This window comes from Nymphaea colorata, chromosome 8 (genome assembly GCF_008831285.2).
Source record: "Nymphaea colorata isolate Beijing-Zhang1983 chromosome 8, ASM883128v2, whole genome shotgun sequence".
NCBI lineage: Eukaryota > Viridiplantae > Streptophyta > Magnoliopsida > Nymphaeales > Nymphaeaceae > Nymphaea > Nymphaea colorata.
In genome coordinates this window covers 21,696,315-21,709,480 of record NC_045145.1, presented here as the reverse complement: position 1 = coordinate 21,709,480, position 13,166 = coordinate 21,696,315, and the positions used below count along the sequence as shown (strand labels likewise).

At 40.0% G+C, this 13,166-nt stretch overlaps 1 protein-coding gene across 1 annotated transcript; it reads left to right on the top strand.

The window, feature by feature from the left end:
• Positions 1-3,979: 3,979 nt before the first annotated feature.
• Positions 3,980-12,987, top strand: LOC116258947 (ABC transporter B family member 15-like). The gene is made up of 7 exons (XM_031636462.2): positions 3,980-4,307; positions 4,444-4,498; positions 4,638-4,816; positions 6,237-6,694; positions 8,750-9,290; positions 9,714-10,601; positions 11,427-12,987. The coding sequence occupies exons 1-7, from the start codon at positions 4,116-4,118 to the stop codon at positions 12,792-12,794; spliced, it is 3,681 nt and encodes a 1,226-aa protein (XP_031492322.1). The 5' UTR covers positions 3,980-4,115; the 3' UTR covers positions 12,795-12,987.
• The last annotated feature ends 179 nt before the right edge of the window (positions 12,988-13,166 follow it).

Sequence of the window (13,166 nt, the reverse complement as noted above, 5' to 3'; positions counted from 1 at the left end):
TGCAACAGATTTTATTCAGAATTGACGAATAATATTTTTTAAATTTTTAATTTTTTTTGGGCCAAATTGGAAAAAAAATATTAATAATTTCTTCTTTAAAATACAAGGAGGGGTCATAGCCCCTACCGGCACCATAGCTCGATCATGCTGTGGCACGGCCATGGTGATCAGGGTGAAAATTATAATGTTTTGGTTCTTTCAGCATGAACATAATTCATGTACCAAGAGCCACCTTGATTTGGCCCGAGTGGATGGAATCAGTGACCCACAATTTCATTAGCTTGAGTTCATGAGTCGACTCATTCAAATAATTGAGTTGAGTTCGAGCTCAATACGTAACTTTCGAGTCGAGCTCGAGCCTTAATTAAGTTGATATATTCAAATGAGTTTACGAGTTTGTCGAGCCTTAATCAAGTCGAGTTCGAGCTCAACATATAACGATGAATACCAATTCTATTCAAACGAGTTTGTCAAGTCTTAATCCAGTCGAGCTCCAACTCAACACATGACAATGAATATCAATTCTATTCAAATGAGTTTGTCGAGCTTTAATCGAGTCGAACTCGAGTTTAACACGTAACTGCTAAGTCAAGCTTAAGATGCTTCCATCGAACTATTCTCCATCTTGAGCCGAGTCGAGCTAGAGGTTTCATTAGTAAAGCCGAGCTCAAGCTGACTAAACTCAGATTCGACCCAGCTCGTGTTCACGCCTAGTGGGTTCTATGAAAGACTAGCTGGATGGTTTGGTTGCATATCACTTTTCAAATCCTATGGTGCTTGCGGGACTATAGAATAATGGCGCGTGCATGAGTTAAAGCCCTTGATTAAAGGCATCGGCCAACTATGGAGTGCATTGCCACTGGCCGTGGGATCCACTCTCTCTCGCTTCTCATACACACATATATATATATAATTTAAAAATTCCTCACTTAAAAGGATTATAAATATCACTAAAACGATCATAGATCATCACCACAATATAAATCCTTATAAATGCTAACTTAGTGAGTGTTTTACAGGACAAATGTTTTTAATCCTATGTTAACATTCAGTGTATATATATATATATATAAAGATATATATATATATATCTTGGCATACTTTATTTTAAAAAAAAAGGTGCATATAATTCACGGACACCAAAAAAGGAGAGTGTGGCATGGGATGGAAAAGGTAGTGGTCGACACAATCGACCGCGCCCATCATAGCAAAATGATGATTTTTTTTTTGCATGTGGGAGCGATGATTGATGGGTGTGATATGAGTCAGGATCTTGCTGCACCGTCGTTTCCCTTAGACCTCGATGTGACGACTGGCAAATCAAGTCGAGGCTGGGGCCATCCCATCAACGTCCGAACCAAGTCCATCGCAAAAGCTAACTGGGCTCGCCTTATTTGTGGAGGATCCACTTATATTACGACGAGGCATTCCAGAAGAAGAGAAGCGTGTTCATATGAATTTAATGATTTACGAAGGTTGAGAAAGAAGAGTTATCTTAATTACATTCACGTTGTTGTTTTTTTTTTTTTTTAAACACAAGAGTCCAGACCACAAGACATTATTAGGAAACTATAGAAACACTCCCAGATTAGGCTCATACATGATTAGCTCATAACTTTAATTAATGTACCCATGTTGCAAGAACACCATATTATTATTCGGCAATGTCATGCACATAAGGAGATCATATATACGATCTGATCTGCCGAATCAAAAATTCTCAAGAGATTGAATAATGGTACGTTTTTAGTGCATCCTGCCACCTGCATAGGGAATCATTGGTTGATACGATGCCAAATGACTGCGTGCCAGGAAGCCGAATCCATTCCAAATCCATGATATCCAAATCCTTCCCACTAACCTCTGAACCAGATCTCCTGAAAAGGGGTGAAATCTGCGTCCATCATCTTCTTATGAAAAAGGATAAGTTCTGTTGGATAGGGCCTGATTCCTATTCCACATTTGGTAAAACCAGACATTTAGGTCAGAGATAAAAATCAAACCTATATTTCAAATAAAATATAAGCATCTTAATATGTTTGTAATAATTATTTTGATATAAAACATGCTTTCATTCAAGTTTTTTTAATGAAAAATGTTGATTCTTTTTATTTTTCATGCCATGGGGGCCGTTCATTTTTTCTTATTATAAAAACACCATCAAAGTCTAACAAATGATCAACTTAGCTTATGTTTTGCATCAACTAATTATTAAGATTAAGTCAATAAGGTTAGATTGCCCAAAAACGAAAAGTACATTTTAAAAATTAAAATCAAAGTGTCTTGTTTTTATCACTGACCTTGGTTTTTACCAATCTCTCTCTTCCTATATATATATATATATAATTTCATTAGGGCAGGCCGCATCCATGCTGGATTCAATTACAGATATGCATTTTCGGATCTGACAGAAAGTGCAAGATGGGGTTCAGATCCAGGTCCGTACCTACGTATCTTTGTCCTTGATCCAATGAATGGAGAAAGGACCAACAAAACCACGACGAACCATGTTGGTCCAGTGGCTTACAGGCCCAAGTGCAAAAAGGATATGGAACTGCGCCTAACTCGGGCTTCCGTTTGCTGAAATTCGTTTTTATATGACAAAAATTGATGAATATCATGCCTGTGGTTGCTTTTTGCTTTTTTAAAAATATGAAATACCTTGCAGATGCATGTGACCAACACATTTAAAAGCATATGAACCTAACTTTACAACGATTACGATAAATCGCATTGGACTTTACAGCTACTTAGTTTTTTTGACAAGACTTTTGTATGATAGAATCATTACAAGATATTGTTTATGCTTTAGAAGCACTTATTTTAAAAGGTCTCTTGATTTCCAAAATTTTCAAGATAAAAAGGCAGATTTTCTTTCTCTAGTCTTTTTCAATGCACAGGAAACTATCAATAATTTCATTGGACATTTTGAATTTCCCAATGGGAAGATGCAGCCAAGTACTTCCCTTGAATATTACAATGTGGGTAATTGTGTGCACCTATCTCAACGGTTGGATGAATTATAATTAACCAATTTTAAAAAAATTAATTGATAATTATCTTTTTTAGTTGACATTGTTTATAACTTTAGATTTATATAATCAAAAAGATAAAAATGGTGGACAAAGAATGCTTAGATTCAATTGTATTTCTTGGATGTACTTTTAAAAGGTTAGTTGCTCTAAACATTATGGTAGATTCACGAAACACTATAACAAATGTTTTATGAATCAACCTAAATATTTGAGGCAGATTCATAAAACAACAACAAATTATTCTCATTGCCAAACAACCCTAAAGCAAACTTTAAAAAGCTAGATCCAACTTGCAAAACAGGGGCCGAGTCATTTTTTTTTTTAAATGGGGCATTAAATATACTGTTTAATAAATTTTCAGTGACAATGATCCTAAGATCCAATGCATGAATTCAAAGTTTCAAATTAAGCTTGTGATGACACAGTATGATTATTCTCGTCCCGCATCCGGCCGGCAGGATTGGCCGGAACAAATTTTCCATCTCACCGCCCGTAGTGGCGGCGAAGTGATAAGAGTAGGGAGGATTTTGTGTCTGCCCAATGACACAGACAAGACTGGTTTTCACCACCGCAACTTTGCAGTTGGGCATTGAAGACTAAGTTTCAAAGCCAGTGTTAGGTGTCATCCAAATGTTGCCTGCTCATATCAGTAAGATCATGTGTTTTAAAATCAAGAACAAATAAATATTTTTGCTTCTAAATGATAGAAAAAGGCGTGCAGTACTCATCATTGTTCGTTTAAAAAAAGTAAAAAAAAAATGCAAATGTGGAATCCGAGTCAAAAGTTCTTGGATGGAACAGGAAACCCAAATACCTTCCCCAAGGAACGCGCCTCCCTTTTGGGGGTATCGGAAAAAAAATGGGGCTGATAGAAATTTTCCTTCAATGATTGTATAGCTCTTTATCAAGCTTCTGCTTCGACACTGATACCACATAGAGTTAGAAGCATCTCTCTCTTTAGCTCTGTGAATTTATAGAAGAGCAGATGCTTGTGAGCTATCTGGAGGAGCTAGCAGGCCTCTGTGCATGTGATGATAGCAGAAGGCGGATAAGAAGAAAGAGAAGGGAAGCTTGAAGAGAATGGGCTGTATATGGACCATCTTCATGCATGCAGACATGGTTGACATGTGCTTAATGTCCTTAGGTTTCCTTGGAGCTGTTGGAGATGGGCTCTCCCTGCCCATAATGCTCGCCATAACCAGCAAGGCCATGAACAATCTCGGCGTTGGCCCTTCCACCGATCCCTCATCATTCACCCACCAGATATCTCAGGTGCGTATATAAACACCAAAATTCAAGCGATCTAATTAGAAAGGTTCAGTCGGTCGATCATTGCCGTGATCATCGCCAATAAGAAACAAGGTTTTCACTCAAGTTATTCATGTATTGATCACTTATATTTATGCAGGATTGCATGGAACTGTTGTACATGGCCTGCGGCACGTGGGCGGCTTCTTTTTTAGGTGAGTATGTGGATCATCAGATAAGAGCTTGATTTGGTTGATTATGAAAGACATTTTAGTTTCTTCTGTTCAGCAAGATTAAGGATTCTTTTATAACATTCGTTTTTCATTTTTGATGCTAAAAAAAACAATTGTGAAGAGGGATATTGTTGGACGCGGACTGGTGAGAGGCAGGCCTCAAGAATGAGGGCGAGGTACTTGAAGGGGGTGCTACGGCAGGACGTCGGCTACTTTGATCTCAAGGTGTCATCCACTTCGGAAGTGGTGACCAACGTTTCAAGCGACACTCTGGTCGTCCAAGATGTGCTCGGCGAGAAGGTGACATTTTTGTTGCTTATAAGAAAATTGATTTTCTTTACTTACCAATTGGCAAATAGTTGTATTCTCTTTTGTTGCGGAAAAAACTAAAATTCTGATGAGAAAAAGTGACAAAGAGACAGGTGGGAGAAGGGCAAGAAGCAGAGAATGAAGTCTTCAATCTCAGAACAACACTTTTCAATATTATAAAGATAAACTTTCCAAGTCTCGAACTAAAGAAGTGGGTAATACTATTCAGGCTCGAACTAAGGACGTGGTTAATACTATACATGCCACCCAAGTCCACCGATTGCATAACTCCAAAAGAAGCGACTTAGCATTTCAAGGGGAGTTGTATCGGACGAATAGAAGGCCCACCACTAAATGGCAAGGTGCACATAAAGAAAGGCGACACTAAAAACTCGGATGTTGCTGCTTTTTAGTTCAAGAAAGCAGAAGTCCTGTGCCACAGAACCCATGAGCCGCTTTTGTGCTCGTCTCCATGACTAAAAAGGAGAGCTCCCTTTGAATGATTACCCATTGCCAGCCACTTTTGTGCTCGTCTCCACGAGTAAAAAAGAGTGCTCCCTCACTTGGGATGAACTTTTCCTGTGTTCTTTGTTCCCTTCGACTGTCCGCTTTGAAGCAATCATGTGTTTAGGACAAGAAGAAAGAAGAGTGATGAGGAGGGCCGCGAAAATGCACATCTAGCAAGAAAGAGACCTAGCATTCCAAGAGAAGCAGCTAACTAGATAGTTGAGCTGCAACCAGATCATGGACCATATCTAAGGATCCCAAGCCATTAGTAATATGAAAATTAAAAACCCAATATGGTCTCCCCTGCATGTTGTTATAAGGCAATATTTCATTCTCAGACATACTTTGTCCTTGTGATTTTTTCTTTAAAAAAGGCCAGTTTCTTTTAATGAGAGTTTTTCCATGTTATGCTGTTAACGTGGGAAGGCAGATGCCCTTCTTTTAACCAAGGGGCATTTCGGTAAGCTTATGGGGTAAAATTTTCTAAATTCCATAACTAGCGGGGGTATTTTAGGCATTTGCAGGTATAACCTGGATATGCTAATGCTACCCATAGTGAAATTATTTAACTTGAATGCTGTATTTTTTCTCAACATTACCTTCTATCACTGAGTTGTATTATTGTTTAGGCAGACTTTTCCCGTTTAAGGACAAGGAAATGTACCTCAAACATTTATTTGACTGTTTGTATGAAATGTGTGGCTCTTATTAAAAAACTTATAAGAGCAGTCTTCCTTAAATTGTAGGCAACAAGTGGGTGAAAGGGCGAAATTTCCAAAAAGGAACAAAGTTTGCCCACATTTTAAGATTGGGAAACAATCTTCTGGATTTTTCCAAGAAAAAATCTTCATTCATAATCCTCTCTTTCTTAGATTTCTCTCTCACACATGCTGGCTGTGAATAGGTTCCTAATCTTATAGCACAACTATCAACATTCGTGGGAGGTTATGTGGTGGCGTTTTTGCTGCAATGGAGGCTGGCTTTGGTGGCATTTCCTCTTGTAGTGTTGCTGGTAATACCAGGATTCACGTATGGGAGGATACTAATGGGACTGGCGAGGAAGACGGGGGAGGAGTACAAGAAGGCAGCAGCAGTTGCAGAGCAGGCGGTTTCCGCTGTAAGGACGGTTTACTCTTTTGTAGGGGAGGAGAGGACCTTGACCCAGTACGCCAGGACGCTGGATGGGACGGTGAAGCTGGGGCTCAAGCAAGGCCTGGCGAAGGGCATGGCCATTGGAAGTAACGCCATCAACTTTGCTATATGGTCCTTCGTTGCCTGGTATGGCAGCAGGCTGGTCATGTACCATGGTGCTCAGGGAGGGACTGTCTTTGCAGTTGGTGCTTCCATTGCAGTTGGGGGCATGTAACTCTCTCTCTCTCTCTCTCTCTCTCTCTCTCTCTCTCTCTTCTCCCTGTCTCTTTTTATGCAGTTCCTGCTTCCATGGCTCTGATTTGCAGAAAAGTATTCATTGCATTGATCATGGCAGCCTTGAGCCTTCAAACCAAGTAATGCTGCAACAAAAGTATGTTTTGTGCTTTGGCAAACATGGAGTAGGATTAAGACTGTTTGGTCATAGTACTATACGATTATTATAGTATATCATGAAACTGTTAAGATGGCGCAGATTTATGGCTCTGGGGCCAGTTTGCCAACAATAAGATTGTTACTGTCTCACATGAAACACGGTAACAGATGTCACCATTAATCAGCCTTTTGATAGTGCAGATTCATGAGACAATAACTGTGTGTGGTACCAAATGATCGTAAAGAATTCTTTTAACCATATTTATTGGAAATTAAAGTTATAAAGCAACTTTTACTTGCTTTCTGAAAAGGTGAGGTTGACCACCATTTTTCTGCAGCAAAAATTGCACGTCGTCCATCGATGTATAAACGTCATACCTTATCAGAATCATTTGGCTTTCGTTTGTGATGCGCACTTGGGGATGGTTTTCATCATATCTTTAAGTTCCTTTATATCTTTCCCCTTATTCGACTGCAGGAACGTCGACATTAGTGCTCAAAACGCTTTTGGAAGACAACTTTTTAAAAGATGTAGACCTTTTGTCATGTATATTTTACTAAATTTGCTTCAACGATTCAAATAGAATCTTTTATACAAGCACGTTCAGTGTTCGGTGATATTAAAAAGCATTGTCTTCTGCTGAGATTTTTCTTTTAATTAACTGCTTGTTTTCTTTGTAATTTAGCAGTTAGACGAAAGAACTAAAAAAGTTAAGCATATTTTTGTCATATATTCTTCGAAACTTAAGTGTGTTCTCATGAAACTCCAACCCAAATAACCCCGATGCCCATGTTTGCTTTTCTTTACATCAAACGAGTTAAGTAAAAGATGAACTGTTTTCTCCAGGCCCGAGCCTTTGATTTATATTCTAATATCGGTGGGACCGACGTTTGTAACTAGTATTTTAGGGTGCCGTACTTGCATTTGAAATCAAACACGGCTAAATGTTTTCAGAAAATTTTCATGTGGTGCATATTTTTCCTTTCAAATTTAGATAACAAAAAAACGAACCTGAAAGGGTCTGACTAATTTTTCTGAAAACTTTTACCTTCAAACATTTTTCCCTCAAATTTATTTCAAGGTATCAAATTGCTGACCCTTAAAGAGTTCCAAACTTCCAATTAGAGGAATACTGTATCCCGATTCCCTCTTATATTCCTCATCTTTGGAGAACTTGAGGTGAGAATTCTATAGCATACTTGTTTTAGGATTGGCAGACTAAAAGCTTATATAATTTGATCTATACGTTGAAGATAACAAATTCTTTTCAGCCCAAAGCTAATAATTTTACCGCTTTCAAGGAGGAAGCACAGTCAAGTACAACGTTTTGATTGCATTGTAGCTTTTAAATATCTGCAGAGATCTTATATGGTAGTTTAAAGGGCTTATTGCGTGACTGGAAATTTTGCTTAAAAGTAGTGAATAGAATTTGCCAAGAAGCGAAAGAAACACTCCCATGTGCACATGCTTGGGATAAGCACGAATTTGCAAAAAAAAAAAAAATTAATTTGCAAAAAAATTTTAAGTTTTTGAAGTATTTATAGTTGATTGCCTTTTAAGTTCTGAAGCAACACTCTATCTAATTGCTATTCTTAGTTTGAACAAGCATGTCTAACAGCGCTCATATATATACCATAAAATCAGAATAAACGGTTATCTTTACCATACAAATATTTTGTAATCCTATGACTTCTCCCTCTTTCATGACGTTAAAGTATAATTTAAAACTCCACTCAAAATGCATACATCTTGTTTTCTTCTTTTGTCTTACAATTAATTAATTCAATGTGCCTGTGAGAACACGGTTTACTTAAGAAGTGTAGTATTTCACACATTTCCTATATGTTTTTTCCCTTTATAACTACGTTATTTTTGTCTTTTTGATGTCATAGTGCACTCGGCACGGGCCTTTCAAATTTCAAGTATATATCAGAGGCATGCTCGGCAGGCGAAAGGATCATGGAGGTGATCAGAAGAACTCCAGAGATCGATTCAGACAGCTTGGAAGGTCTGGTTCTTAAGGATGTGGACGGTGAGATTGAATTTAAGAACGTTGAGTTTGCCTATCCTTCACGGTCAGCAACACCAGTATTTCATGGTCTCTCTCTCATGGTGCCCGCCGGCGAGACACTCGCATTGGTTGGTGGCAGCGGGTCTGGAAAGTCTACTGTGATTTCACTGCTTGAGAGGTTCTATGACCCACTTGGTGGAGACATCTTGCTTGATGGGTTCAGCATCAAGAAGCTGCAACTCAAGTGGCTCAGATCACAGATGGGCTTGGTGAGCCAAGAGCCCTCCCTCTTCGCAACTTCTATCAAAGAGAACATCCTTTTTGGTAAGGAAGATGCTACCATGGAGGAAGTTGAAGCAGCAGCCAGGGCTTCCAATGCCCACACTTTCATCTCACAATTGCCACAAGGATATGATACCCAAGTAATCACATGACGGAACTCAATTTCTCATGTGTTATTTGTTAAGGCTAGCCAAGTAATCTATCTATTATCTGACTGAAACTAATCCAGCTAGCTGTGTTTGGTAAAATACAAAGAGAATATGATTGATAATCAGGTTTTGGCATCCATTTCTGCATGCAAACCCATCCCAATATATCAGACAAGCTGTCTGCTTATATGTTGGGGATATAATATACTTGACAGTTGTCCACTCTGGATTTGATACTATTTATCTTCTATATCTTATGGAACTGATCATAATTTGTTAAGCAAGATCCTTTCCAAGCGAGGTTCAGTATTGGAACCTGCAAGTTTGAACCATTTATGTCTCTAGTTAAGGATCTGTATCATGATATATCAAATTTCACCTATGAACTAACAAATGGGATCTCTATGTGTGTAGGTTGGAGAGAGAGGTATACAATTGTCTGGCGGCCAAAAACAAAGGATTGCTATTGCCAGAGCCATTATCAAGTCACCCCAAATCCTTCTCTTGGACGAGGCAACAAGTGCTCTAGATTCAGAATCAGAGAGGGTAGTCCAGGCAGCCTTGGATCAAGCACGGCTAGGAAGGACCACTATAGTGATTGCGCATCGACTCTCTACAATCCGCAATGCAGACACAATAGCAGTACTACAAGAAGGAAAGGTGATAGAAATTGGAGCCCATGACTCATTAATGCAACTTAAGAATGGAGCATACTCTTCAATGGTGAGACTCCAACAGATGAAGAACAAAGAGGAAGAGCAACATAGCACACTGGCACAAGAGAGTATGACAGTTGCAACTAGTGATTGTATGAGTAATAGGGCGCAAAATTGTAGGCCGACCTCACTAAGTTCAATCACAGTATCAGACAAAGCAAGCCAAGTTGTGGCTAGAGCTAGTGAGCCTACAGCGGTGCCTTCATTTGGGAAATTGTTGCTTATGAATAAGCCCGAGTGGAAGGAGGCCATCGTTGGTTGTGCTTGTGCTATTGCAATTGGAGCCATACAACCTGTTTACTCCTTTGCAAAGGGCACCATGATATCCATATACTTCCTCCATGATCATCAAGAGATCCAGTCCAAGGTTAGGATATATACGGTGGTCTTCCTTTCCTTGGCTATCTTGTGCTTCCTGGTCAACATACTTCAGCATTACAATTTTGCTATTATGGGCGAGCATCTAACTAAACGGATCCGTGAGCGCATGCTCTCAAAGATGCTTACCTTCGAGATCGGTTGGTTTGATCAAGAGAAGAACTCTACCGGAGTCATCTGCTCAAAGCTAGCCAAAGATGCCAATGTGGTATGCAATAACGTCTCTTCTCCTAGATAATTACTTGTGGGGAACTCATCATCATTAAGCACTTGTAAGCTCTGTTTCATAGTTTTAGGCTCGAGAAGAGTGAACTTATTCCACATTGCCTTGATATGTTCGTAATCAGTTTAATATCATGGTAAATGTATGTAATTTCGGCACTGGGATCATTCTGTTAGCTTGACGTAAATCTTTATTGTCGTCCCTAAGCAGCCAGATGAAGTCCAACATAGGTCGGTACAAGGTGTCGAAAACGCCCCAGACTAGGCAATATTATTCACAGGAATTAGTCTGTTGACTACCATGTTGCACTTGAAAAGCATGGCGCCATGTTGGTTATCTTGTCTTTTTGTTTCTTTCCACTTTCTCTTTTATCATAACGAGAGCAATAATTTATGCAAAGGATCTAGAGAAATTGAGCTTGTTGAGATCTTATTAGTTTCTTCTTTATAAGTCTGAGTTCTCTGGGAATTAAACCAAATCTACCCACTTTGAGTTTCAGTCTCAATGACCTTGAATTATTCCCACATTCTAAAAAGAAAAATGAAAAAAGAAATATATCTGCTATAATAAACTCCCAAACTCCTAAATTTTTCTTTTTATTTTCAAAAGATCTCTGGCACTGTAGCGGTATGCCAGACGTTACTATATTTTATGATCTTCATTGAAACCCTTTATCTCATTTCTATAGTTCTGCCTATGCCTTACATATGAAGGACAAAAACATGTTGGTAAAATGGCTGCCATACTGTCAATGCCAGCCCACATATAGCAACTAAAGAAAATCTAAGATATGTTCTTTTACTTCTGCAGGTAAGGTCTCTAGTGGGAGACAGAATGGCCCTTCTAGTTCAAACCACCTCTGCTGTAGCCATAGCATGCACCATGGGCTTGGTCATAGCATGGCGCTTTGCAATTGTTATGATAGCAGCCCAGCCCCTAGTCATACTGTGCTTCTATGCCAGACGTGTTCTGCTCAAGAATATGTCAGCAAAGGCGAACAAATCACAGGATGAGAGTTGCAAGATAGCAGCAGAGGCAGTGTCCAATCTTCGCACTGTGGCGGCCTTCTCTTCACAAGATCGAATTCTTCACATGTTCGAGCTTGCACAAGAAGGGCCAAGGAGAGAGAATGTGAAACAATCTTGGTATGCCGGCCTCGGACTTAGCGTGACGCAAAGCTTGGTGGCTTGCACCTGGGCCCTGGACTTTTGGTATGGAGGTTGGCTCATTGCTCATGGCTACATTAGTGCCAAGCAACTCTTTGAGACCTTCATGGTCCTAGTTCGGACAGGGAAGATCATAGCTGATGCTGGGACAATGACCTCAGACCTAGCCAAGGGTTCAGATGCAATCAGGACCGTCTTCACGATCCTAGATCGGTACACTGACATTGAACCCGATGACCCTGACGGGTACAAGGTCAGTAAGCTTGAAGGCCATATTGAGCTAAAGGAAGTAGACTTTGCATACCCGTCTAGACCAGATGCCTTGATCTTTAAGTCCTTTTCCCTGAGCCTAGAAGCCGGAAAATCTACTGCTCTGGTCGGAAAAAGTGGCTCGGGAAAGTCGACTATCGTTGCCCTCATAGAGAGATTCTATGACCCAATCACAGGAACGGTTGAAATTGATGGCAGAGACATAAGGTCATACAATCTCAGGTCACTGAGGAAACACATAGCATTAGTTTGCCAAGAGCCCATCCTCTTGGCTGGGACCATAAGAGAGAACATATCTTATGGCCGGGAGAATGCAAGTGAGGCCGAGATAGTAGACGCAGCCCGTGCTGCAAATGCACATGAATTCATTGGGACACTAAAGGAAGGCTATGATACGTGGTGCGGCGACTACGGATTGCAGTTATCAGGGGGCCAAAAGCAGAGGATAGCCATTGCGAGGGCCATACTAAAGAACCCGGGCATATTGTTACTAGACGAGGCTACTAGTGCGCTGGACAGCCAATCGGAGAAGGCAGTGCAAGAGGCCCTTGATCGAGTCATGGCGGCCCGGACTAGCGTGGTCGTGGCCCACCGGCTTGCCACTGTCCAGAATTGTGATGCCATAGTTGTGCTAGAGAATGGGCATGCTGTCGAGAAAGGGACTCACAATGCCCTATTATCTGAAGGTGGGTCCTATTCTTGCCTTGTTAAACTGCAAAACTGCACAGATAGTCGGGAGTGATAAACAGCATGGCATAAGCATCGTAGATTATATATCAATGCTACGCAAGGACAGGACCAGAATCCGGTTGGGATGGTCATTGTAGTATGCCCGGACTTCTTAACTTTCTTTGATGGTTCAGAAATATTTGCTAATTTACTTGTATTTCTTATGTTGTTTGTCATTAGTCCTTTTGCATCAATGAAATCGACTTGGGTGACACTCGTACTCTTTCCACAATGTGGTGACAAAATGTTATTTGGTTAAGTAGATAAAGTACGCTCTTTAGAGATATAACTAGATCATGTGCCCGGATATCAGTCTTCGTAAGCACCAAATCTCCAACAAGATTTGCACGAAACAAAAGGACATCATCGGCATTATAACATAGAG

Excerpts from the sequence above, each read along its gene's own strand:
- LOC116258947 (XM_031636462.2), top strand. The coding sequence starts at position 4,116 with ATGGGCTGTATATGGACCATCTTCATGCATGCAGACATGGTTGACATG. Across the intron at positions 4,817-6,236 it reads AAGATGTGCTCGGCGAGAAG|GTTCCTAATCTTATAGCACA; the intron begins GTGACATTTTTG and ends GGCTGTGAATAG. Across the intron at positions 6,695-8,749 it reads TCCATTGCAGTTGGGGGCAT|TGCACTCGGCACGGGCCTTT; the intron begins GTAACTCTCTCT and ends TTGATGTCATAG.